This window comes from Corvus kubaryi, unplaced genomic scaffold, assembly GCF_017639235.1.
Source record: "Corvus kubaryi isolate FWS band 111438036 unplaced genomic scaffold, C.kubaryi_AGA036_p1.0 130, whole genome shotgun sequence".
NCBI classification, from domain to species: domain Eukaryota; kingdom Metazoa; phylum Chordata; class Aves; order Passeriformes; family Corvidae; genus Corvus; species Corvus kubaryi.
The window spans coordinates 1,458,669-1,484,835 of NW_024580665.1; the positions used below are offsets into that span (position 1 = coordinate 1,458,669).

Below are 26,167 nucleotides of genomic sequence, written 5' to 3' on the forward strand. Positions count from 1 at the left end.
TCGGCCCCACCTCCCGCGCACCATGGGAGTACAGCCGCGGGAGAGCGGCTCAGCCCGGTGGGCAGCACCGCCGGGATATGCTGCCTCCGCCCGAAGCCTGCGGCGTGGCCCGGGAGAGCACCTTACACAAAACGGAGGGATTTTACACTGAAGGAATTTTGGCTCTTTCTCACGCCTCTGTGGCATGGGAAGTCCCTGCTACCTCCAAGGCTTCCTGCTGGTTTGTTGTCCATGGAATTGTACAGAGTCCAGCCTGAGAAACCTGTAACAACTCAACTGTGAAGGCACAGCCATGGTGTGACCATAGAATCACAGTATATGCTGAGTTGGAAGGGACCCATCAGGATCATCGGGTCCAACTCCTGGCCCTGCACAAGACACCCCAAGAATCACATCATGTGCCTGAGAGCATTGTCCAAACACTCCCTGAGCTCAGACAGGCGTGGTGCTGTAATCACTTCCTTGGAGAGCCTGTCCAGTGCCCAAGCACCCTCTGGGTGAAAAACCTTTTCCTGGTATCTAACCTAAACCTTCCCAGACTCAGCTTCATGTGATGGTAGTGACAGTTTTTGGGGCCTGGCTCCTGAGACACAATGTCTTGGGAAAACATTCAGCTTGATCTAAGTCAGCACTCAGCACATTGCCTGCAGAGCTCAAGGCACAGTGCGAGGCATCTTCTCAGCAACATGATTCAGGTAACATCGTTCAGGCTATAGGATGACTTTGAGGGTCTGAAACATTTTCCCATTGAGGGCACTGTATAACTAGAACAGATAGAAATGCATCAGGTGGGGCAATTAATGGAGTGCTTCCTTAGCATATTGAAAACTGGATTCTACTGGATCACTATGTAGTGTCTTAGTTCGTGCAAATCAAGTTCAGTGACTGAACTGATCTCAGCTAAATAAACTGAGATGAGAATCCATCCATCTTGTTGCATTTCTGCAACTAAAAGGTTGCAAGGTTATGCCTGGGAAAATGCACAGTTTATTGATAACTCCCTTCTAACCTTTGAATCTAATTAATGTTGAAGTTGGTTGCCAATTCCCATTGAAACAGACTGGTCTGCTCTGTTTTAGAACTGGCACTGCAACACATTGGCAGAGAAGTAATAGGCCCTCCTTCAGGGATACAGTGACACGAGTGAAGACGGTTCATGTGTTCCAAAATGCAAAGTGAATGTCTCCAGTGTAAGTAAAAATCAGTCCTTGTGAACAACATGTGTGCATGCCATGAATAGCATTTCCATATCCAACACTAATGGAGCAGAGAGAAGAACATTTCCTACTCCCTCTAACAGAGCTACTGGTTTGACTTCATCTGAGAATGCATCAATTTTCATCCAGTTATTTCTGATATATAAAATCCTGCTGTCTCATTAGACGTATAAGGAAATCCAAGTTGTTATTTTCAGGAAGTCAGGGATTTTATTTACTCTTTCAGTGTCAATGAGTGTGCTTCCTAGGGATACTGAGACTTTTACTCTGCAAGAATCACATGTGGATTTACCTTTTCTTTTTTCCTCGCCTCTTCTGGATGTATCTGCAGCTTGTGCAGATTGGTTTTGACATCTGCTGCCTTTCAAAAAAAGGATTCAATACTGAGAATTCACACCTGGATTTTCACTTATAGTTAAAAGACACCTCCAAAACTTCCTAGTGTAGTTGCTGTACATACTGACCAAGAAAGCTTTCTTGTCACAGTGACTGTCAGTCCTGTTTGACATGATTGAACTGAAACCCATAGTCCTGGAAGGGGAGAAGATGAGGCCAGTGAGGGAAAGATTTTAACTGCAAGCTCACAACAGGATATTTCTGAGGAAAGCAGTTCCTCAGCACAAGCAGTCTGCCTTTCCAATACCCCTCACTGACACATTTTCTAAAACTTGGTAAAAATTCCCATTTGGAGCTGGTTTATGCTGCAGATGTTTACACATTTATCTCCAGGAATATCAGGATCTCGATAGCCTTCAGCACAGTGTCTTCTTCACATTCCACGGTCCTTTCTCCTTGGACATTACTGGATGGAGAGCACAGCTAGAATGTTAGAAGATGCAACTGAAAAAAGAAACAGAAATGTGATGGAGGTGGAAATAAAAACTAATTTAAAAAAGCAAGTCCAGCAAAAAGATTGTCTGTGCTTTTGATCTGAGGACTGGATGTAATTCAGGGCATTCTTAGGTCAGGTCCCTGTTCCACTTCATACAAGAAGGCCACTGGATGACAAGGCAAAAATTGTCCTGTGAAGGGCTTCCAAAGGAACAATGAGAGAACACGAGGCCCAAAACCAGCTTGGCAACAATAGTATCATAGGGAACCCAGGCAAAGCACACTTTGTTTAGAATCATTAAATTTGCTCTAAAAGATGCATTAAATCTACCAGACAAGATACAAATTGGAAATAGCACAGTAAAAAGAACGATTAGGTGTAGCAGAGCTGATTTGACTTCATCTCTATGCTGCTCATTAAAAAATACAAGTAGAGTATTTTAAAATTGTTTGAACTGTCCTGATTTGCAAGGATATGAATGTTGTCTGAGTTCCAGCGTTTTCTTCAATTAATAAGAAGAGAGCATTATACTAGAACATAAGCTGAAGGCTATCAACCTATCTCATAGACGTAAACAGAATAGTTTCAAGGAGAAAGCTATTGTTTTCTATAGAAAGGAGAGGAAAACCTGTGTGGGAGCATAACTAAAGCCAGTGGTGTTTAACTAGAGCTGGGGCCAACTCCTCTCTAAGTAGAACCTCAGTTCTGTTTAAAGGAATTGCCAAGTAGGCTTGCTAGAAGGAAGTGTAAAACAAAAGGTTCATTAATTTAGATATTTCCAACTAATTTATTATAATTTTATTCATATCATTTCTAAATATCTGTTCTTTTTTTTTTTTTTTTTGCTTAAGATGCATTCTAAGGCATATGAAGACTTTTCTATAAAGAGCTGAAAAGTTGGGCCACTGTAACTTCCAGTACCAGTGCTTGTGTGGCAAATAACTTGAGATTCTATCAGTCTTGGCAATGTTTCCTGGTCCTTCTTAATCTAAGAATGAACTGTTCTTGGATGGTTTCTCTTGGATACTAGGCATAAAAAAAGCTTCTTTTCCCTGCCTTGGTGTCTAGTTCAAGGTGAAATTCAGGGTTGGGGTTGTTTTGGAGTCTTGGGGTTTTTTCCTCTCGGTTGGAAAAAAAAGTATCCCTCCAAATTTTTGCTTTTTCCTACATCTATTCCTCTACAATGTAATACCAACACAGTGAAGTGTAACAGTCTCATGTCTACACTGAGCAGAATTAACTAGGTAATACAGCTCCCAGTTTGAATAATTCTGAAGTTTCAGAGATTTCTCTAGTATCCTAACTAGGGCCAAAATGCAGAGCTACTTTATTAACAAGGACAAATGTCAGTTATCAGATCAATGAAACAAGGAGTTTTTCAAGTTACACAGTAGGTGGAAGCAAAAGTTAGTGCATACCATGACAGGAGAGATCAAAGTTCAAGTGCTGATCAATAAAACAAGGAGCTTCCCAAAGGAGACAGCAAATGGAACCAAACACCTTCCCTTGCAAGAGCCAATGTGTTTACTCGAAGTCCTTGCATGTATCCCAAAAGGCAAAACTTAATCCATACCTGCAGTGACCCACAGTTAAAAATTTTCCTAACACTGAGAATTAGAAAGTAAATGAAATGCACTTCCATCACTTTTCTATAACCACATGTCCCAGTGCTAGGTTCAGTAAAAGCTGCCTGCTTCCCCTGAAGCAGTGAGATGAACCATCTGCCAAGCTATAATGCAAGATCAGGTTAACAGTTAGACTTGGTGATCTTAGAGGTCTTTTCCAACCTTAATGATGCTATGATCAAGGCTGGTACACTGCATTTCTTCTCTACATGTACCTGAGGTACTGACTTGTGTAGAGAGAATGATGATACTCCGGCAGGGCATTGGTTTGTGTTCTCTTTGAAGGACACAGTTTGCAGAGGCAACTACTCAAACCCAAAACATCACTTCTGCTTTCTCACACTTGATACCAGGGAGCAGATGTCAAGGAGAAGATGTTGCTGATTTGTACCAGGATCAGTCTGGCATAATCTGTATTCAGGGCTCCATTTGCTCCACCATCTGAACACCATACCAAGTAGATTCATCCAGTTAGTACTTCATTCAGCTTAAGTTTTAATTCACCAAAGCCTCCACTGAGAAGAAACATGTATACAGAACTTTCATGTTGTATTAGTACATTGTGGTTGCTGGCTTCTGTAGTTTTGTGGGGCCTGAAGGTAATATCTGAATGAGAAAACCCCAGAAGTTTGGTAATTTCTTCCCTTTTCTCCTATGTTTAGTTCGACAATATTTCTAGAGAGTACTGGGAAAAATCACTGCCCTGCCAAGAAAGTGAAGATGTGCGTTGGCACAGGTGGAGCAAGTGTAAGGAATCACAGAATGGGTCAGGTTGGAAAGGACCACAAGGGGTCATCTGGTCCAACCTCCCTGCTCAAACAGGGTCAGCCCAGAGCACGTGGCACAGGATTGCATCCAGATGGTTCTTGAATCTCTCCTGTGAGGGACACTCCATGAACTCTCAGAACAATGAGTTTCATTGTGCAGGCACTGCACAGTAAAGAAGTTCTTCCTCATGTTCAGGTGGAACATGTGTTCCTGGGCACCAGTTTCTGCCCGTTGCCTCTTGTCTTAGTGTTTGGCACCACGGAGCTGAGCCTGGCTCCATCCTCCATCCAGCAAGGCTCGGCTGGTTCTCACAGCCCAGCAGGGCAGCTCTGACACAGGTCTAACAGCACCCCAAGGTTATTTTTTCCGGAATTTCTGTGGAACCGTGTGCCACGCAACAGCCGCAGCGGCCTGGCCTGACTCGGCCTGGCCTGACTCGGCCTGAGGCCGCCTCGCCGGGAACCAGCAGCCGGGGAGCCACTGCCGTGGCCGGACCCGCACCACCACCTAGCGCCGACGGCGGGCGCGGAGGCCACGAGCCCGCCCAGCCTGGGGGCGGCCCCGCGCCCGCGCCTCAGCCCCGCCGCGCCTACCGCCCCTCCCTTCCTGCCACCGCCCCTCGGCCCGCCCCAGCGCGCCGGTTGTGCTCTGTGCCGCCGCTACGCGCTCAGAGCCCGCCGAGCCGCCGCATAGTCCAGCGCCATGGCCCGCGAGGAGGTGGCGGTGGCCGGCGAGGAGCCGGCGGCGGGCGAGGGCGGCGGGCTGCTCCTGGAGATCGTAGGCTCCCCACTCAACCTGAGCCTGCTGGGCCTCTGCCTCTTCCTGCTCTATCAGATCCTGCGGGGTGAGCGACCCGCGGCACCCGCGGGTGAGGCGGACCCGCCGCCGCTGCCCAAGATGAAGCGCCGCGACTTCACGCTGGAGCAGCTGCGGCCCTTCGACGGCGTGAGTGACCCGCGAATCCTCATGGCCGTCAACGGCAAAGTCTTCGACGTGACCCGCGCCAGGAAGTTCTACGGGCCCGGTGAGGGCGGGGGCGGGCAGGGGCTGTGAGACGGGCCCAGCCCGGGCCCTCCGCGCGTTGTGCCCGGGGCGGGTCAGGGCCGGTGCCGGCCGCGAGCGCCTTCCCCCGGCGGGGATCAGCGCTCCTGCCTGACTCCACCCCGGCCCTGGTCCCGATCCGGAGGTTTGGAAAGGGCTCAGCTTGCCTTGCGGCCGGGAAGGCTGCGCGCCCCTGCAACGCTGGGAGAGCTGCGTCTCGGTGAGCCGGCGGGCAGGGTGACTGCTGCCGCCCGGGCTCCGGAGTTGGGCCCCGGTGCTGTAGAAACTCCGGGTTTGCCAGCTTATGTTCCTTCATTATTCGCTGTGTTTTCCCGTGGCAGACTACACGTACCATAAGGGCTTTGGCGGCTTTGGCGGCCTGGGTTGCCTTTGCCTGATGGAAGGCAGCAGAAGCGAAGTGTTCTCTCAGCGTTGACATTCCATTCCCAGCTTTTAGTGGCTATCACTCTACTGCATAATATTTATACTAAATATTTGGCAATTTAGATTAAACCAGCTTTCTATCGGGAGCATAGTTAAAACGTGCAAAGGGGAATAACCTATGCTCATAGAGCAGCCGGTGATGAGGTGGGTGGGAGTATGTGCATCCAGCTGAAAGAGTTTAATCACCTCCATGAGGGCATGGGGTTTTCTTTTTATCAGAGGCTGCCTGTTAAAACGCCTCACTGAGGCTTGCTGATTTGTACCAGGATCTGTCTGGCATAGCCACTCTTCAGCTGTCCAGACAGCCTGGTAGCTGCAGTAGTGAGCTGCTAGTACTACTTTGAGACAAGGAGAATAATGCAGGAGACACCATGTTTTTGCAACTGTTATCGGTTACTACTTTTGGGCCAAACATAGATGAGACTTTCACTGAATGATGCCAGGCTCTAACTTTGCATTCTGCAGCAGTCAGGATGATATGTACAGCTGAGTTAGATGTGCAGTTTTCTATTTGTGCAAACTAAAACCCACTTGACATAAGGTCCAAGCTTCAGATGCTGCCTTCCTTGATGACAGTAAAAGCTGCCTGTTGCATCTGATTTGGTAATGGCTGAATGGTTCACCAGTGTCTGGCTAGTTTGATGTTCATTTAAATGGAAAAGTAAGATTGTTTTGATTAATTTAGGAAAAAGCACACTCTGGAAGATGGAATGTGCTCTACAATAACCAGAGTTCACATCTAACTTCTTTAAGCTCCATTTAGAAGAACTTTGAATGTCTAGTTGAACATGCAATATCTCAATTTTTGGCTTGTCATGCAAGCAAATTAATCATTAATGAAGTTTAGCAAGAGTTTATCTTGATATCTGATCTGCTGTGAGTTGCATGTTTTGATCATTTGAGTTCATCTTACATTTTAATAGATGTTTCCTCCAACTTGATCATTTCTAGTAGCTCCACTAGATTTTCTGTCAAGCCATCTTTTCATCTCAAGTCAGGAGTATCTGTTAGAAAACTTTAATTTCACCCCAGACATAGAAATCCTTCCTCTTTTCCTTATTCTAAGGATGTGCTTCCCAGTTTGTGTGCTTATCCTTACCCTGTTTACATGTGCCATTGTGTGGTTCATTGTCCGGATGTTTCAGCAAACTCAGTATATTTCTCCATGGTTTTGTTTCTTGTCCTCTTCCTCTGTTTTCTCTTATTACCAATTAGAATAAAACTTCAAAGCACTTCAGAAGCTTGAGGTACCTGACGCATGGGTAAGGGTAGAAACTCACCATCTGTTTTAGCTTGGGGACTCCGATCCATGAAGATCATGTAGCATCCATTACCTCTGCAATAATGCTGCTTATGTTTTTATTTTAAAGAGGGCCCGTATGGGATTTTTGCTGGAAGAGATGCATCCCGAGGTCTTGCCACTTTCTGCCTGGATAAGGAGGCACTGAGGGATAAGTATGATGACCTCTCTGATCTCAACGCTACACAGCAAGAGACCTTGAGGGACTGGGAGTCACAATTCACTTGTAAGCAATTTTAAACCTATTTGCAAAGAAGTAGTTAGCTGGTAATAGGGGAAGCAATGGTTAAAAAGCTGTAACCAGCTGGAAGCATTTTATATATATATATGATGGAAATTGCATACACCAATAACTAGCATAGTGGAAATCAAATGTGTTTTCTTTTTAAATCTAGTGTTGAAATATTTACTATAACCAGCTACAGTGGAGTTTTCCTCCACATGATGTCATTAGAAATCTCAGTCCTGACCTCATGTGCCCCTACTATTTTGGCCCTCTTCCTGTTTTAATTAAGACTGTTAATCATGCCACACTGAATGGCTGTTTTATTATGCTAACAAGCTTGTCACAGAAACCAGAACTATGCTACAAATATCTGACTTGAACTAGTGTTAAAATCTACCTTTACAAGTGTTGAGCATCAGGACTGACAGTGAACTCCACTCTGTTTATTACTGTGTTCCTATTAAATATGGCCATGAGTTGCTTTAAATTGTTATAACAACACTGCTAGTCTGAAATACCTGTAATCAGGGGCTTCTTTTGCTTTCTTGAAGTTGACAGATAGGCAACATAGTATAGCTTTCAGTCCTTACATGTACATGGTCTTGGCATTTTTACACGCTCAAAAGGAGATAGGAAATAAATCAGAGGCTTAATCACATAATCAGATAATAGATCCATCTTTATCTTTGGGAGAAATTCTGTCCTATTGAATATTTTCAATACACATTACAAAAAATAAAATCCCTTCTAAGTTGTATGTGTGCACATTTGCATGTGTGTGTTTAATAGATGATGTAAATAGTCTAACTGCCTTTAGTTGAAAAACCAGCTTTGACGTTGGCAAGAGAAATAATCTAATCCAGGATTCTGTTTCTTTGGCTGGGTGAGTCCCTCAGTTTGTGTTTATTCATCTTTTGGTTTAGGGAATAAAATGAGATTTACAGTTACATTCACTTCACATGATTCTTACTACAACAGTAATAGTAGTTCAGGTAATAGTTGATTTTAGCTTTTCTCCTTTCTCCCAGTGTTTGGAACAAGTTGCTCAGAGCTGTTTTATTAAAATATAGCCATCCTGTTCATTCAGAAAACAGTCAGAGGAGTTTAAAAAGGTGTCTCTTCAGGGCACAATAATTACTTGGATTTTTTTTTTCCCCAGTTAAGTATCATCATGTTGGTAAGCTGCTGAAGGAGGGGGAGGAACCCACTGTATACTCTGATGAAGACGAAAAAGATGCCCAGGATGCAAAGAAAGAGTAGATAATGCAGTGAGGAACAATCTATTTTTGAATCATAAAGGATCATTTGTAACATTCCACTTCTGTTTCACAAGGTGCAGCAGCAGCAAGGCTTACAAAAGGTCCAGAGTTACAGTGAATTGTTTCTTTTCAAAGGTTTCCTATTCAAATTCAGTGGGAAACTTCTGAAGGTCTATGATCTGTCTTCCTTTAAAACCACATAAGAAGTATGCATGACAAATGTCTGCGCAAAAGTAAACTGCAATTTTGGCAATAAAGGACTATTTTTCTGCTATCACCATTTACTGCAGAGTCAGTCGAAATAAAGTTTTTCATTACCAGCCTAGCACTGTGGACACAAGCACATGAATAACTTCATATATGCAACACAAACACCACTAAATCTTCTTTTGTGTTAGCTTCTGCAGGATCTGGCCCCAGGGTTGTAATTCCTTTTGAAAAGGGACTATATTTTGTTTGTCCACAAAGCATCATACTCATTTGTTGTGCAATGTAATTCAATATTATGTAAGATAATTTGGCTTTCAAGGAGTTGCATTAGCGACTTACAGATGAAACACTAACTACTTTTAAAAAAGATCAAGAATTTTTGAGAGGTTAAATCACTTTTAAATATTTAATAAAGACTAATGTATTCAATATGCATAATTCTGCATGGACTAATATTCTTTGTTCACTTTTAAAGCACATCTATAGTGTTACAAAAGTTTAGATAATGAGTGGAACTAGGCATCCCTAAAAGTACACCATGGAGTGTGACTTGACTATTGTTCACTTGAATTTCTTCTTCTTAAAAAATGCTTCCGTGAATGTTAATGGAATTATATTAAACATGGAAGATCAGCTGTTCTTGCTTCCTAGGCCTAAAAAACAAGAAGTTGCTGGTATGGCATGATTAGCAAGTGCTCTTGTACATGCACCTTTACCTCGCAGGAAAACATTACTGGTCAATGTAACTTACACAAGTTTCCTGTACAAAATAAAACAGCGTAAGCTGTTTCTGCGTTGAGGCCTTTGTTGGTTTGGAATGTTGCCATCAACAAAAAAGGCACAATCTCATGCATAATCAGCAATGCTATACCTGTGGACCTGACCTTTGAGTTGCTTTTTACTTATTTGCTCTCTTGGCTCACCTCTATGCTTAATTACTAGTTTTTTCTAAGTGACCTGCCTCCTACCAGAGAGGGCTGGGTAAATGGATATGACCAAGGAAAACTGTAAATGTTCATCATCCAAAATACTTCTGTAAAACCTTCTTATAAATTCCAAGATAACTAATGATTTGCTTTTGAACTTGTTTCTTGTCCAGGTGATTCTGCTAGTGCAGAATATCCAAGGTGCCTGTCTGGTGTAGTTCCCCTTGATTTCTCTGGCTCAGCTGTCTGGTTGTTTCAATTTGGCAACATGACCAAAATGAGGAACTGAGTCCTGAGTGGGAAGGTGTAAACTAGGCAAAAGTGTTTGGAAGTAGAGTGTGTTGCACAATAGCAGCTTTCATAAACACGTTGACACAACATGGTAAAGTGCCTGAGACCATCTGTGGTGAGAACAACTGACTCTCCCTCAGTCCCAACACTGTCCTGGCATTTTCTTTTGGTTGCACTGGGCCTTCCAATGAAGAGCAAGGTTGTTTGAACCAGAGAGCTTGTGTAAAGTGGTACTGTATGAACTACCTAGTAGTAACGAAGGTCTAGAAGCACATGTAGACCTTGTCATGACCTTTGTGTTGCTATTTTATTTTTAGAGACATTTATACTCTTTGCAAACTAGTACTAATGGTTTACCTCAAATTGAAAATGTGCTTTTATTTGTTTAAGGCAGAAAATAAAATACTCTTGCATAATGGTGGTATTTGTTTTTATTTACTACAACCAGATGTTATATTTAATAGTCTCCTAATGTTTCGAGTTTTATATTGTCTTTCTCTAATGTGTCACATTATCCAATGCATAGATTGAGTAAAATATGTTCTAATGGAATGCTTGTAAATGCAGTTCTCTAGTAAAATTTTAATGGAATATTAAATAGAGAACATGCTCTATTGCAAAAACAGAGTTAAGCAGAAGAAAAACCCCAAGTAATTGTTAATACTGAGCAAAAGCTGGAGCTTTGGAAGGTTGTAACCTACCCTTCAGTGGACCCAACCAGCTGACTCTCAAGTTACTCCGTAACGTCTCCCGAGGAACTGATTTAAGTATTAATCTGTACATTAGAACATTATGCTTCACAAAGAAAGTAGTAACAAAAACAATGCAGAAAACAGGCAGTAACAGAAGACAAAGCTCATTGTTAATACTTTTTGGGGAGGAGGTATGACACTTTGTTAAGACTGTTACTTTTTGAGGGAAAACAGAGAATTTATTGTGAAAGGGGAAGAAGCGAATCCCAAAAGCTGCTCATAAAGTAGCAGGCAAAGATTTTACTTCCTTCTAAAGTGCTGAAGAAAATGGATGGATTTTAGCTTCTTTTTTAGTCTGTTCGTTACAATTTGTACCCTTCCTTCAAGAGTGACTGGCAGCAATGAGTATGCAAAAAGAACCATGCCAGGCAGCTTATCAGGCTGGTAGGACGTGATGACCAATTCAATGCAGAGAATGTCACCAATCTCCTTCATCTGACATGTCCAACACCTGTCACAAAGATATACTCTAGGACAAATCAAAACAATTGAGTCATATCTTATTTCCAACCAGGAAAACTCATGTCAACTGCTTTGTAAAATTCAGATATTCTTTTATCTGGACTTCGTCTGCCCTTAATCACCTTTATTAACTCTTGCTTCCTGCTGTTTCAGTTAAACAAAAAAAAGGTCATTAACAAATACTTCTGTTGAAAGTTATGTAAGGGGTTTTATGAAAGGTGAGGCATTTCTATGCATTACCTGGAATCCCTGGATTAAGAAGAAAGGGCTTTATAATTGCTGTATTGTATTTCAAGCAGATGGACTGATTTAATAATGGACCTTGTGTATTTCTGCTTTAAAACCAACATGTAGGATTTTGACTTCAGCATTCAGCACAAGGTACAACCCACAGGTCACATATTTTCAGTAACAAAGCATTGTTCAGCCAACTTCTGTTCTACCAGTTCTATGAGGAGGCATTTTCACTAGTTCTGTACAAAAAATTAGATTTGGTGGCAAGATCTGCAGTCTCAGGGTCTAACTTCATACATGTCAGAGTAAACAGTATTTCCATAAAAAGCACCCAGCCTCCTGAAACAGCAGCTAGGCACAACAGCACATGTCAGGTTCAAACTAAAATGTGTGAAATTATGCCAGAAATGTTGTACATTTCCATTGCTGAACTATATAAATGCTGCTTTTAATACATATTTTCATGTAATAAATGTTCTAGTTGCCAAAACATTCTGTAACTTTCATACTTGGGATGTGACATTAATATCTAGAACTACTAAAATCCAATCTACAAAGCCATGCATTTTAAAAGTTTTAAAGCAAACTGTTACATGTATCTTTAAAGATTAGCCTTCAGGATAATAAAATTATATTAAGCAGTCCAGTGTATGAAAAGATAGGGCTCATATTAAATATGCTGACAGGAAAAAGAAATTCTTCCATGTGAGCGTAGTGAGGCCCTGGCAGAGGCTGCCAAAAGAAACTGGATGCCCCATCCCTGGCAGTGTTGAAGACCAGATGGACAGTGCTTGGAGCAGGTGGAAGGTGCCCATGCCCTTGGCATGGGGGTTGGAACAAGATGGTCTTTTAAGGTCCCGATCCAAACCATTCTATGATTTTGTGTAAAGTAAAATTATTATTAAAGCACCTGAAATCAGGTTCTAAATAATGTCAAATAGGAAACAGAAGTTCTCTTTCAGTATGAAGATTACAATGTCTCACATTTTAAAGTGCATGCATATTTTATTTACTAACAATGTTTTACATGGAATGAGGACTTGGGAGATAAAGCAAATCCTATCAATTTCAGTCAATACAGGTGAACCTGAAGCAATTACAGAAATTGAGTATTTATTTGTTATTGGTTACTGTGACAGCATGTTGATAAAACACTGGAAATTTACACTGAAGGAAATCTTTAGTTCCTTCTCCTCCAGATTAACAAAAAGAAATACTTCCTCACCTGTCACCAAAAGGCCTGTCTCATGGGAAATGGGTACTCATGGACAGAGAACTGTCTATAGATTGGCAGAGGGGGAAGTTTTGTTATCTTTAATCTGCAAATATTGCATAGAGAAAAAACACCATTGGTATGTCACCTCAGTGCAACTGAAAATGTTTTACAAGGTCAATGAATACAATAGTCCATCTTCATTATAACTGTATAAAATACTAAAAAGGAGACTTAAGAGGGGCATAAATGTTCTCCAAAATAGTCAGAAAATACTTCTGTCAAGAAAATAAGATCTTTTTAGATAAAAGTAATAGATTAACAGTACTTTGAGTAGCAACCATTTGTCATGCATGACCCCGAAAAGGCACTCAATGTCTGAACATATGAACAGAAAGACTGATAAAACCTGGCTTAGAAGCCTGCAGGAATCACCAGTATTGAAGACTGGGGGAAAACCTATCTACCACAAACAATTACAATTATTCTTTTTTATTACTATTTATTAGAGCAGAAATTACAAACATGGGTAAGATCTTATGTAATGAAGGCAACATTTTCACATTAACTTCGTCTACTGACATGTAATAAATAAAACATAATAAAATGAAAGCTGCAATAATCAGTGCATTGAACTTTGAACTGGTTCTCTGTATCTTGCTAAGGGACTTTGTTTGAAAGCAATTGTGGCTGTCTTCTAGATATAGCCAGCTGAATAAACATGGATATAACTCAAGTTCCTAGATTGCATTTTCACATTTTTATCTACATGCAGCACAACTCTGACAACATTTCACAATTCCTCTGGAAAGCATTTGTAAGCAAACTCATACTAAACAGCTATCTCACTATATGTGCCTTCAAAATCTTGTGAACTGTCAACCTGCATTTCCATGGGGACTGTCAGCAGGCTGACAAGTACTGCCCTTTCATTATCTAACACTCAGAGCTTTGCTTAGACAACCATTCAGATTCCTGGAAGCACTACATTGAGTGTAAGTTCAGTGAAATCCTTCCTCCCAAAGGCGAGCAAGTTTTCAGAAACACCTCTAGAATTGTGAATAGAAGACAAGGATTCTTCTAGTGTGGGTTTTACAGAAGATGGGATTTTTTTCATATTTGGAAATCTATTACTTCTCAAAATTGAGTATAAATGTCCCCCACATCACTCCCATCATTATAACAATCTGATTGAGGAGGCACTTCATATGCTTGCTCTAGGATTGACAATTATGTTTTTTTCCAATGACTCATTATTAGTAAATACTGTAATTTACATTATTCCCTGCATTCAATCAAAGTGTAATGTTCCAAGATCTCAATCTGTGTCCTTTTAAGTTCTTAGCCACTAGTCCATGAAAGTTTGTCTGGCTCTGGGGAAAGTTTTGGTCCTGTTATCCAAAAGGCAAACACAGATTCTGCTTTTGTGGCTCACTACACCAGTTAGATATTCTAACCAAAGGAATCACCTAAGCAAAAAAAAAACCAAAAAAACCAACCCAGTATTTCATATACCTTTTAATGATCAAAGGGCTTTCCTCTCCCACCCCCGTATAAAAACTTCAGAGCTATAATACAGTAGCTGTTCAGCATCCTCTTCTGGGCTCTGCTCCACAGAAAGTATCTGAGCAGGGGTTTGTCTGAATTATCTCAAGAGGAAATAGAGGGCATCCTCTGACGTCTGCATCCATCTCTCTTCTCAACATTAATTTCCTCTCATCTCCTGTAGATAAGAGAAAGTTACTTGAAATGAGTTTGTCAGGTGGGCAGGGAGGGAAAGGGAGGTGGCTGTAAGGTATCCACCAATCAACTGGAGGCACAGTAAATCATAAAAAGGACGGTAAGAACAGCCAGGAGCAATCCTGTATGAACATTAGATGTATTTTAGCTATGTAAAAATTCACTCACCTGCGACAGTACTTCCCACACAGCTGTGCCACACACTGAATTGTCTATCAATGTTTTAGTTGTCTAAAGCATGTTGTTAGTATGCATGTAGTTAACAGAATAACCACCCATTGCTAATGCCCAGGACAGATACTGTGCTAACCAATTAAGTAAACAAATATTACTCTTGAGCTGCAGCTGTGTGTTTCAGAGCTAAACTGAACAAACTCTTAATTGCAGAGAAGTTGCACTGGGTTTTTTTTATCTCATGCTTATACTTTTTAAAACCATTCATCACTGTAAGAACTGTGGCAACCTCACCTGCCACAGACCTGTCAAATTCAGTCCCCTTAGCTGTGGCGTCCCTCTTTCTCACCTCTCCTCTGGAGGATCTCCTGAAGGGGTGAACCATCATGAGGGGTAACATCTGGTGCTGCCATAGAGGTGTGAAGTGTCTTGAATTTCACTTTTTTGTGCAACATTTTCTTACATTTTCTCTGTATCTTTCTGAGCGACCCCAGCTGCATGCAACTGTCCGTCTCTGAAAAGCCACATTCATCAGATAAAAGATTAGAAGAAAGCTTTTTTCGCTTTTTCTTCATTTTATGAGCATTTCTCTCCTTGTCCCTGGATTGTCTCTCACTTTTCTTTCCTTCATATCTTAATTTACTACTAGACCTCTTGCACGACTTTTTAAGTTTACGTTCACACTGCTTTGCCAAGCCCTCATGGACAGAATTAGAACAGGAGTTACATTGGCTGATTTCCTTCTCTTGACCTTCCAGAGCTACATTTTTACGGTAAACCAGTAATTTTCTTTCCCCGGCTCTTGCAGGCAAGCACCCTTTAATACAACTGCTGTAAATTTCTTCATACCTTCTTTCTGCTCTCTTCACTGAGCCACCACATGCCTCTCTAAAGTACTCAGAATCACTGATCTCTTCCAACAAATCCTTTAATCTGCAAGCAGATCTACATGTTCCATATGGTACAGTGCCTTCATCTCTACCATCTTCTTGTTTGAATTCCTTATTACGAGTAACAGTAGTGCACTCCAAAGAATGATTCAGTCCAGCATATGGTAAGTTATCAACAGTCAGTGAGTCATTCCTCTGCACTTGCAGCTTTTTTGCAAGCTTGCCCCCATGGACCTTGCTTTCTAACACTTTGTCTGTTGACTCAAGTTCCCCAAGAGTGATCACCAGCCTATAATTACTATCACTACTACAATTTCTCTTGTGGCGGTTTTGTACAGGACTCACTTCTCTGAAGTGCTGACCATGTTTGTTACTCAAGCTGATGTCAAACCCACTACCATCATCAGACACCACTCGCTTCCACCGGGACTTGTTCGCAGTGGTTTTTGGCTCTAAGCAAACACGTGCATAGTGTGGTGTCTGATAGTAGTTTAGTAAATAATGGATGAATTCATCAGTCTCATAAACCTTTTGCTTTTTGCAATCATCTTCCTCAGACACTGTCTGCGTGTGAACTACATCCAGTGCTGGGTGGTGCCTTCCATGGAGAGGTTCGATGACCCGGCCGTCCTGGGTAACCGTGATCAGCAAAGGCCCACAGCCTTTGGCGGAGGAGTTGCACACATCTCTGCCAGGCAGTCCATCAGAGCTCGGGACTGGAGAGACATCATTTAAAATTGTCCTAACTATGTGACAAGTAGGTGCATGGAAGTTACTCACATCTCCTTCCTCACTACATAAACCGCTAACTTTTTGGGTTAACGGGCACTTAAACTCCTCCTTACGTTTCAGCTCTTTGTGCGTATGATAAAGGGAGCTAATCAGCTCCTGCTGTATGTCTTTAAATGCTGTTTCAGAAAATGAATCGTCCTTCTTTACACCCAGTGAAGGATCCACTTTTTGACTTGCCAACTGCGAAACCAAGAAAATAGAAGTTTATTTAACACATCACCTTCATAATTAAGAAGGCTAATGTCAGATGTAATGGGGCTCTAAAATTCATGCAGAATGGCAAGGGTAGCCTCTGACTTCAACTCATAGTAAATTACAGTCCTTTAGAAGTCTTTTACATTAAGGACTGGGGAAAATACACACTTGTTAAAAGCTGCAAGCAAATTTTCCTCCACAAATAGTGAAGACAAAACCATATTAGAAATTAAAACCCCATTTTCATTTGAAACTCTTTTTTTTGCCCAAAGCACTAAACTAAACCTACAAACATTAATCTGTGTGCAAAACACTCAAATTTTATCACTTCTCTGCTGACTTTCTCAAGACATTATCTGAATCAAACTGAAATAAGCCTGGTAAATGAGTGCAAGAAAAAAGAAGAGGCTATTAGAAATGCAACTGGTATAATCTGTGCAAATTTAATTCAGTCACTTGTAGGCCTGAGACCAAAACAAGCAGAGAGAGCATCACTTATGTCCTCACCCCAAAATTCCTTGCTTGCAACACTGGATCAAGTCTAATAGAGGTAATATAGCCTTTCCAGCCCTATTTTTTACTCAGTAAAGATAAGGTCTTGAAAAAGCACCAAAGGCAAAGTTTCTGTCTAAAAATGCACTACGTTTGCTCTTAGGGTAAGACTGAGAGCAGATTGTCACAAGACATGGACCTCAGGCCTTCTCAGTGTTCAGTCAGCCCCAAAGCAGTCTTCTGAATAGCATCAAGATATCAAATGTCTAGTGAATTTTTCAAGCTCTAATAAATATCCTCAAAAATTTAAAGTACGTTTTAAAATAGTCTTACTTTCACACGACTTAACAGCACTGTAAGCAGTCTGACAGACTCCACTCTTCTCTGAACTAGCAGGGATTTCCTTTCTTCCCATTCAGGCATATTCTCTGGCCACTGCTGTTCTTCAGCTGGTACCTTCCGCTGCTTTGGGCGATGTTCCTCATCTCCATCTATCTGCCTTCTCTTCTCTCGAGCTTAGCTTTCCTTTTTGTCTCTTGAACTTCTTTTCATCACCACTTCTTTTTCTAGGTAATTATCAATATGGGACAATTTAGATGACACTTGTTTTATATTTTGCATCCTGGGGGATTGGATGTAAGTCTTTGAAGTGCTAATAATAAGCAACCAGTCACCAAGAATCACATGTGGCTAACAAGGAATCTCATTTGCTTAAATAACATGTTTAAAAAACATGGCACATAAATTACACACACCTAACTGATCCCCACAGTTAGAAAGTTCTTTGTCTCTTCAAATGGTTTGTATTCTTGGGTTTTCTTTATAAGCACTGCCAAGACAACAGCATCACATGATTCTTGTCTCCAAGGGCACAGCTAGAGACTAATCATTTGGATCTATTTCTTAAATTAACAAATCTCCCCTACAGATTAGCATGAGGGTCCTATTTAAGAGGTATTACAAGGCTCTTGTAATTCAGGGGTTATCACTGAACAAGGCTTACCCTGAGCCAAGGCCTTCTCTGCTCCTCACCCCACCCCAGCAGCGAGAGGCAGAGGGTGCCCAAGGAGCTGGGAGGGGACACAGCCAGGACAGCTGATCCCAGCTGACCCGAGGGATATCCCCGACCATATGGCCTCATCCTCAGCAATAAAGCTGGGGGAGAAGGAGGAGGGGGGAGCATTTGGAGTGATGGTGTTTGTCTTCCCAAGTCACTGTTATCTGGGATGGAGCCGTGGTGTCCTGGGGATACAGAACACCTGCCTGCCCTGGGAAGTGGAGAATGAATTTCTTGTTTTGCTTTCCTTGTGCACATGGCCTTTGCTTTACCTATGAGACTGTCTTGATCTCAATCCTCAAGTTTTCTCACTTTCACCTTTTTGATTCTCCTCCCCATACCACTGGGGAGAAGGGGAGGGAGTGAGCAGCTGTTGTAGGACTTAATTACCAGCTGGGGTTAAACCACAACAGGCTATCACCACTTTTTGGAAACTTTGCCCTGTAGGAAGTAGATCTACCAAATAATCAACATGATGCATCACAAAAACCTCCAGAAAATTCAAGGAACAGTGTTCACACAAGTAAGTGTTTAAAAACAGTTTTTTAAAAGTATTTGAATAAGGAAGAATTAGCAATGGAAGCATAGCAGTGCTTTTAGAGACCTAGCATTAGATTCACTATGCGTTTTAAGTGTCTGGTTTTTTAAGAAGATGCATAACCCGACTGATTACTAGTGACAGTGTAGGATGCCATCCAAACACATTATCTAATGAATTAAAACTTCAATATACTACTATTACTCATATGCGAATTTAAGAACACTGCAGTAAAGATATCAACGATAAAAAAATAACACACAAAAATGGGTAAAGACAGAAAAGTATTCTTTTCATAGCTTTGGATTTTCTAGTCAGCTTGGAGGCACTGAGAAATGTACATCAAATTAATTTTATTTCAGGGCATAAGGACATTGATTTAAGATGTTGCAGCATAGAGCAATAACAAAAGCCCACACACAGAGCCTTAAGGAAACAATCCTCAGAACAATTTGAGAGCAACAGCTCTCACTATAGGCCCACAGAATCATAGAATAATCCAATCTGAAAGGGACCTCGGGATATCTCCAGTCCAGCCTTTCTCATAATCCAGACCCCTACATCTGACACCTTACACAAAGAATTATCATTATGGTTTTCTTCTCAATATATAAATTAACAACTACATTGTATTGTTTCAATTTCTCCAACTCCTGTTTCCTCAAAGCCTGGATTTTTACACAGCCACTCTTCCTGTATTTTACTTGGTATGAGGAAGTGTAACAAATTTCAAGAAAATGGGACATTCTCTAAAAATATACTCTCACCTTTCAACCCCCTCTCTTTTTTTCCCCCTTTTTTGACCGTGCTCCTGTTCTTGCAGCTTTAGTCTTTCCAGGCTTCTCTATCTTATGGCTCCTTCACTAAAAATGTCTGGTTGTGTCAAAAGCCACCTGTCACAGAAGAAGCTGAATCAGACTTAGCAGCCCAGTTTGCTGCATATTTATACAAACACAGACAACCTGCCGAGTAAATTAGAGACCCAGGTGACTACCAAAATACCACTACACTTGTGAGAATGCCTCTCTCTACCTTGACATACCAGAACTTCTAAAGTTCATACTGGGTTGTCAATCAAGCTCAAACATCCCTCTCCCAAATATCTCCTCCTGCTGTGACATCAGGGGCTCACAATCTGACATCATACCTTTGACCAAACCCACTCCTGGTAGGCTCTTCTGGGGACTCAAAAGTTCAGCATGTTCAGCACAGCACTCCTAATTGCAGGATTTAATGCAGTTCTGCCAAAACTAGAGTTCACTGACTCTTAGAGCAACATCTTTTGGATCACATGCTTGTTTGCTTGCTTAAAAATTGATGGATTCTGTTGATGTGTGCTGCATTTCATCAGCTTCAAATGCCCAGACAGAGCACATTTAAAGAAAACACTCAAGCAAGTTGCATCAAGATCTATCTACACTGAAAAAGTAAGTAATACGAAGTATTATTTCCAGCATAGAGGGATATTTCAGGGTAACAGTTTAGAAATTACCAGCTGGCACAAAAAATGAAACTGGGTACTCCCTAATAAGGGCTTATGGAGGTAAACCAATAGGCTGCTGAAATTAAGCTTACAGGTTGCACATTTTCTTTTATAATGCCACACTACGCATAACACTTCAGTGGATTCATCTCTCAATATACTTAAACAAAAAGGTACATAGAAGAGAATAGCTACCATTTTCTAGCCAAGAATCACCAGGCAGCCGCTACACCCACTTCATATTGAACAATAAGAAACTAAGTATCTTCCAGAGTATCATCAGTTCTGGACATCATCTCTAAGTTTCAATGCCAACTACACAGAAAATATTGACAACCTTTAGCTTACCCAGAGAAATTTTTCAGGAAATCAAAACAGTATAATGCTGGGTTTTGATTAAAGGAGTTAAGTTCAGATGCCTGAATTCCATGTATCAGTATACCTACATCTAGTACAAACAGGATAATCACCCAGGGGTTTTTTGCCCCTCACATGCTTAATTGTCCAAAAAGCTTACAGAGAGGCTTCCACCGCTTATCAAGGACTTTTCAGGCCTAAATTCAAGGAAAAAGAAGCAGAAGTTGGCAAACCACCATCTGTGCCAGTTTCTTCCACAAAGTCTCAGCACCTAGTTACAAGTAAAGCTTAGTGTATTTTAGTAAGTCCATATGCTATATTTTTCTTTATTTGATAGACACAATTTTAACATAAATACAGACTAAATCATATGGAGACAAAAAAGTTACATATACAAAGAGAACTGCAAGAGTGCCACATAAAAGCTTCCGCTGAAGAAACATGAAAAAAAAGTAATATGGTCTTCATAGGTTATCAACTATAGTGCTATTACTTGAAAAATGCCTGTTTGCTTTCAATATGGGAATGTACAAGGGAAGACAAGCACAGAAACTGTTTGGTAAAAGAGGGTGACTACACTTTACTGAGAATGATGAAGAAAAAGACCCACATATGTACTGGAGGAAAAGCTAGTGCAAATAACATTAATATAAAATAACCAGGAACTTCTGGAACCAGCAGCTACAGCACAGACTGCAGCACTGAATCGCTCCTCTTAGGGAACTGCTGCCAAATGCACTCAGAATTAACGCTAACTTTGTCTCATATATGCAGAGCAGATACGCAAAGCACCTTCTACAAAACTGAAGCAGCAAGTAATCTCTAGAGTCCTTTCTGCCCACTGTGCATTAAGATAAAGAGCTTCCTAAAGCTTTCCACCAAGTTAGTGCCAACTATGCTTCTGCCACCCCACTAAGATTTGTGGTGCAGCAGATTAAAACATTCAGGACACTGTTGTTGCAACCTGTAGAGGTATGAAAGTCAAGCCTGCAGACCACCTGGTACATAAAATCTTGTTCTGTTTTGCAAGTACATCTTCTATTAAACCAACTGATATATTATCCTGCCCTTGCAAATCTTCTTTCACTTATATCCTTACACCACCATGGCTGCAGCCATGTTCCTACTACTGCAATCAATCACGTAAAAGCCATAAACTCTCTTCATAGATCTGAGTAAGCTATAGTAGTTTGCTAGTGCACACTATTACCCTTGCTCTTCCCCACTTCTGTTCATAGCCAGGAGATCTTCAAGCATCAGAAATTAATTTCTCACTATCTAACTGTATACAAAGCCCAGAATTATTTACTGGCTGATCCACTGAATTGCTGCTCAGCAGCATGGCCTTTTGAAATCAACCCTGACATATCAATAAGCCACTCCCTTAAGTTATAACTGTTGCAACTGACAAATCACAAGGAATTTGGCCTTCAAGCCCTTTACCAAAGTATTATTTCCTTTTGGCCACTCTGCCATGGTAATAACATTTGGAGCACATCTGCCCTTGCCCTAGGGTTTACTACAGTAACTGCAGGCTGAACTGTCCTTATCTTACAACACCCTAATTTGTGTCACCTAAGTTCATACTTTAAAACAAACTCACACTTTAGGGAAAAATTAACAACCTGGAAATACCTAACCTGAAACACTCACATAGTCCATATGAGCAACATGTAAGTAGTGGGAATAATTGTTCTAAAGGTGCCCCTCACATTTGCTCACTGTGATGTGACAGCTGATGGTAACAGCTCTTACCATCCCCAGTTTCCCAGCTGGTCACTCATGTGAGGCCCTGGCCCATCACAACAGTTTCAGAGACCATACCATCAACCAGGTCAGGAAAGAGGGTTATCTTGAAGACGAGAAGATAAAATCATATTTTGCCAGGTTACTTTTCAGATATTTGATTTCCCTGCTCTCATGGACAGTGTGGCCTCTGAGGAGTCCCACCAGCAGGGCTGAAGGCAAGCTCGAGGCAGAGGAAATATTTTAATTCTGCAGAGGTGGGTACGCAGGAGCACTACAAGCTAAGGCAATGTGGCAAGTGTATGTATTGATCCACAGCAGCAGAGAGTTTATCATGCAGGGAAAAAAAGCTAGGGTCGTTTAGCCTAGAAAAAAGGAGGCTCAGGGGGGACCTTATGGCTCTCTACAATCACATGAAAAGAGGCTGGATCCAGGTGGGGGTCGGTCAACTCTCTCAAGCACCGTGAGAGGAAATGGCCTCAAATTACATCAGAGGAAGTTTAGATTGGATATTGGAAAAACTTTAGATTGGAAAAACTTCTCCACTGAAATTGGTGATCGGCATTGGAAGAGGCTGGAAGCCTTCAAATAGTTTGTGGATGTGGCACTTGGTGACATCGTTTAGCAGTAAACACAGTAAATGTTACTGGACTCTGTAATCTTAGAGGCCTTTTCCAACCCTAGCGATTTTATGACAAGCATTTACCAGAAAGTCACTTGGAGAAGTTTAAAGAAGAGCTTTAAACTCATTTTTAACATATGAAATGAGTTTATCCAGGCTGCTCTATCCAAAATTAACTGAAAAGGAGCGATGATAAAAAAGTGCCGCTGCTCTCACGAATATTGCAGTAAAAGGGGCGTTTTGAAGCGAACTCTCCCAGCACCGCTATGCTCCATGCTGTCCGAGGTGAGGATAAAACAAACCGCCAGCCCCAGCCCAAAAGACGGAGCCACTGAAGGCCGCGGTCCCCCGAGCTCGGGCAGCGCCGCAAGCCAGACGCCGGCAGCGCCAGCCGAGGGCAGCCCAGCGGGCAGGGCCCAGCTCTCGGCGGCTCCAGCGGGAGTCGCGGGACCGCGACCCGGGACGCCCCGCTCCCCCGCCCCGGCTGTGAGCCCCGGGCAGGTGCGGACCCAGCTCGGGCAACCCCCGCGCCGGGAAGCCCCGGGCCCAGGCCCGCCGCGCGGGCCAGGCTCCTCCGGCCGAGCCTGCCGCCGCCCAGGGGTCGGAGCAGACGGAGGGTCGGCCCGCCCGTGCCGGCAGGCCTGCGGGCTCCAGGCAGCCCCAGCGGAGCCGCCGGGAACCGCCGCGACAACTTCCCCTGGCGGAGCGAGCACCGCCCGCCCGCCCGCTGCCCGGCGCACTCCGGCCTGGCCCGGAGCGCCCTCCGCCAGCGGCACCCCACGCCCCGCTCCCCAGGGCCGGCCGTTCTTACCCTCCGGCCGCCGCGCTACCGCCGGCCCTTCGGCCACCACCCCGGGGCGGAGCGCGGCGGACGCGACAGCGCCGATGGACCCGGCCCCAGGGCGCGGCTCCTCCGCTCCGCCCGCCTTGCCCGCCTCCAAAGCACGCCCGCCTGCCCACGCCGCAGATTGGCCTGTGCGGTGTGTGGGGGTTTCACCGATGTTCTTGAGGAACGGTTCACGAAGCGAGTCCCAGGAGGCGCTAGTGGCTGCTCTTCCTGACTGGCCCCTCGCCCGTGACCTGCAGGGTCGGCCTTAGCTGCAGCCGCCTGCTGCCGGCATCTTCAGCCTGTGCGCCTCGTGTGTGTGCGTTGTATTAAAAATAAGCCAAAGAGAAAAAGTTACTCCTCGGCAGTTGCCTCGCTCAGGCAGAGCAAAGGCTTGGTTGTGATGCAATACCGTGTTTTACCGTGTTTTTCTTTGCCCTGTAACAAAGGTAGTTCATCCACCACTGCTCGTGAGTGGTAAGTGTGTGAGGGTTTATGTCCATCTTTCCCCGGTTTAGTACGGGCTTGTAGGTGTTTTCCCGGTGGGAAAGCACTGCCTGTGTCTCTGCACGGTACGGCTGTCAGCTCCCAATGGTGCAGTGCTCACCCATGTGCTGCTGATGGTACCGTCTGCACTTCCTTGGTTGTTCTCAATTTAGCATCCCCAAGACAATGTACAACCTTATATATATATATACTTTTTATGTCCTTCTTCCACCTTGTTAAAAACAAACACTTTACCTCTTCTCCTGGATCAATACAGTTGTGACTAGGATGGGTGATGATCACGGGACACACACAGGGCTAGGGCTGCAGGCAGAGCCGGTGTACCGACCATTTCTACTCTGTGATGGTCTAATTGCTATGTATGCAATTACAACCCAAGACCAGTGGTTACACATATATTTACGGTGGGAGTGTATGTCTGTTACAATTTTGTGTGCCTAAAAGCATGTCTGTGTTTTCTCACTGTACAAGCTGATAAGACAAAGATACTGTGTTTACCTACAAATGGTTTTTTGCTCTGGTTGCCTTCTCCACAGTTGTCGCTTCTTGTGTTAGGAAGGTTTCCTAGGAGTTATTATATGCTGACATTTGTTTGAGGTTTTTTTTATTTTAAAAGATAAAATTGTGCTTTGATGATACAAATTTCCAAGATACTCTCTCTAAGTTATGTGATTTTTTTTCTTTCTACATAATTTTTCCAAACCCAAACAGGCAAACTGGCATTTGAGATCAGTTTGCAGCAGCAGGCTCATTATGTGCACCTACTGCTTTTCCAAAGCTGCAACAAGTTGAGAAACTTTAATGTTTTAGCTCTCGAATAAAAGGTTTAACGTAGACATACAAAGCTATTTCTTTCAAGATGTGAGAATGTGCCCTCTGGATGCAGAAAACCAGTTCCTTGCCTGTAATTAAACAAATTATGTGTCAATACAATCTATTTTATATTCTGTATTTCAGGGATCTAGCCACTGTAAACTGTGCTGTTTTGCCATTGTGGAATATCCTGCCTGCTGGGATTGAGCACGGAGCTGGAGCAGTATGGAGGGTTACTCTGGGAATGAACAGTAAATTATATTTCCTCTGGGAAAGGAGTCAAGGAATGCACAGAGTGACATCACAACCAAATGGGTTTGCTTTAAAGCCTGGCAATCAGGGCACATAGATGAGCTTCTCTGGAAGCTTCAGGATTAGGCTGGGGAGGAAGACAGTTCGAAGAAACTTTGAACATGAAGCTTGTTTAAATCTGTAAAAGGAATACTCTTGGCTATGTTTCTGCTTGTGGCTTGGTAATGTCATTCCAGGAATTATGTCTGGATGTTACATACTGCTTAAGTAATTTAAAAGCTAAGATAACTTTCCTGATTGAGAATATATATCTCTTACCTCTAGGTTGTACAGTCTATAGGAAAACCCAAACCTCAGAGTTGTATTTAATTTTGAAATAGAAAACTGAAACCTGTTCCAAGGGACAGTAAGAAAACTTATATAGTTTTGTTTCATAAATAACAATGATGCAACCTTGCTTATTGGAGTTTGCTGTCATTGCAGGTTTGACTCAGGAAACTAATTTGTGCAGCGCTGAAATACCCTTTCTTTAGATAGTAATGTGATCAGTTATTGAGTGAGAAGCAGTCACCTAGACAGTCATTTCCTAGCGAGGAACAAGTGAATAATGGGTTGGATGCTGCCATCCCCTAGCATTCTGGCTGCATAGAAAACTTGTTAAGCTTTCATGTCCTTGAGGTAATATTAGAAAGTACCTGGTGGTACTTTTTCAGTGTGTCTAACTTCCCTGTCTGGACTCTCTAATCACTCTGTATGGTGATAGGTTTAATCTACAAGAAGGTTACTTCAGAAATACTTTGTATGTAAGTGGGTGGTTTTGCTTGGAAGGGAAGGGAAGGGAAGGGAAGGGAAGGGAAGGGAAGGGAAGGGAAGGGAAGGGAAG

General features: G+C 42.6%; 2 protein-coding genes across 4 annotated transcripts; one reads left to right on the plus strand and one right to left on the minus strand.

Annotated features, from left to right (window-relative positions):
- Positions 1-5,053: 5,053 nt before the first annotated feature.
- PGRMC1 (progesterone receptor membrane component 1) lies at positions 5,054-10,555 on the plus strand. The gene is made up of 3 exons (XM_042028107.1): positions 5,054-5,466; positions 7,298-7,453; positions 8,613-10,555. The coding sequence occupies exons 1-3, from the start codon at positions 5,145-5,147 to the stop codon at positions 8,711-8,713; spliced, it is 579 nt and encodes a 192-aa protein (XP_041884041.1). The 5' UTR covers positions 5,054-5,144; the 3' UTR covers positions 8,714-10,555.
- Positions 10,556-12,567: 2,012 nt separating this feature from the next.
- LOC121664647 (A-kinase anchor protein 17B-like) lies at positions 12,568-23,916 on the minus strand. Of its 3 annotated transcripts, none has more exons than XM_042028074.1 (5): positions 23,698-23,916; positions 19,446-19,571; positions 17,417-17,649; positions 15,064-16,576; positions 12,568-14,523 (listed from the first exon to the last, which is right to left on the minus strand). In XM_042028074.1, exons 3-5 carry the CDS (start codon positions 17,504-17,506, stop codon positions 14,387-14,389), a joined length of 1,740 nt encoding a protein of 579 aa, XP_041884008.1. In that variant the 5' UTR covers positions 17,507-17,649; positions 19,446-19,571; positions 23,698-23,916; the 3' UTR covers positions 12,568-14,386. The 3 variants fall into 3 exon arrangements, with proteins under 3 accessions (XP_041884008.1, XP_041884027.1, XP_041884017.1); XM_042028093.1 differs by having other exon boundaries at positions 15,064-16,320; positions 23,698-23,914; XM_042028083.1 differs by lacking the exon at positions 19,446-19,571.
- Between the last annotated feature and the right edge of the window lie 2,251 nt (positions 23,917-26,167).

Bases quoted from the DNA above. Each gene is read 5' to 3' on its own strand.
- PGRMC1 (XM_042028107.1), top strand. From the start codon at position 5,145: ATGGCCCGCGAGGAGGTGGCGGTGGCCGGCGAGGAGCCGGCGGCGGGC. The intron at 5,467-7,297 runs GTGAGGGCGGGG...TTTATTTTAAAG, and splicing joins CAGGAAGTTCTACGGGCCCG to AGGGCCCGTATGGGATTTTT. The intron at 7,454-8,612 runs GTAAGCAATTTT...TTTTTTCCCCAG, and splicing joins CTGGGAGTCACAATTCACTT to TTAAGTATCATCATGTTGGT.
- LOC121664647 (XM_042028083.1), bottom strand. From the start codon at position 17,506: ATGCCTGAATGGGAAGAAAGGAAATCCCTGCTAGTTCAGAGAAGAGTG. The intron at 16,577-17,416 runs GTAAGACTATTT...TTGGTTTCGCAG, and splicing joins TGCTGTTAAGTCGTGTGAAA to TTGGCAAGTCAAAAAGTGGA. The intron at 14,524-15,063 runs GTGAGAAAGAGG...TCTTATCTACAG, and splicing joins GGAGATCCTCCAGAGGAGAG to GAGATGAGAGGAAATTAATG.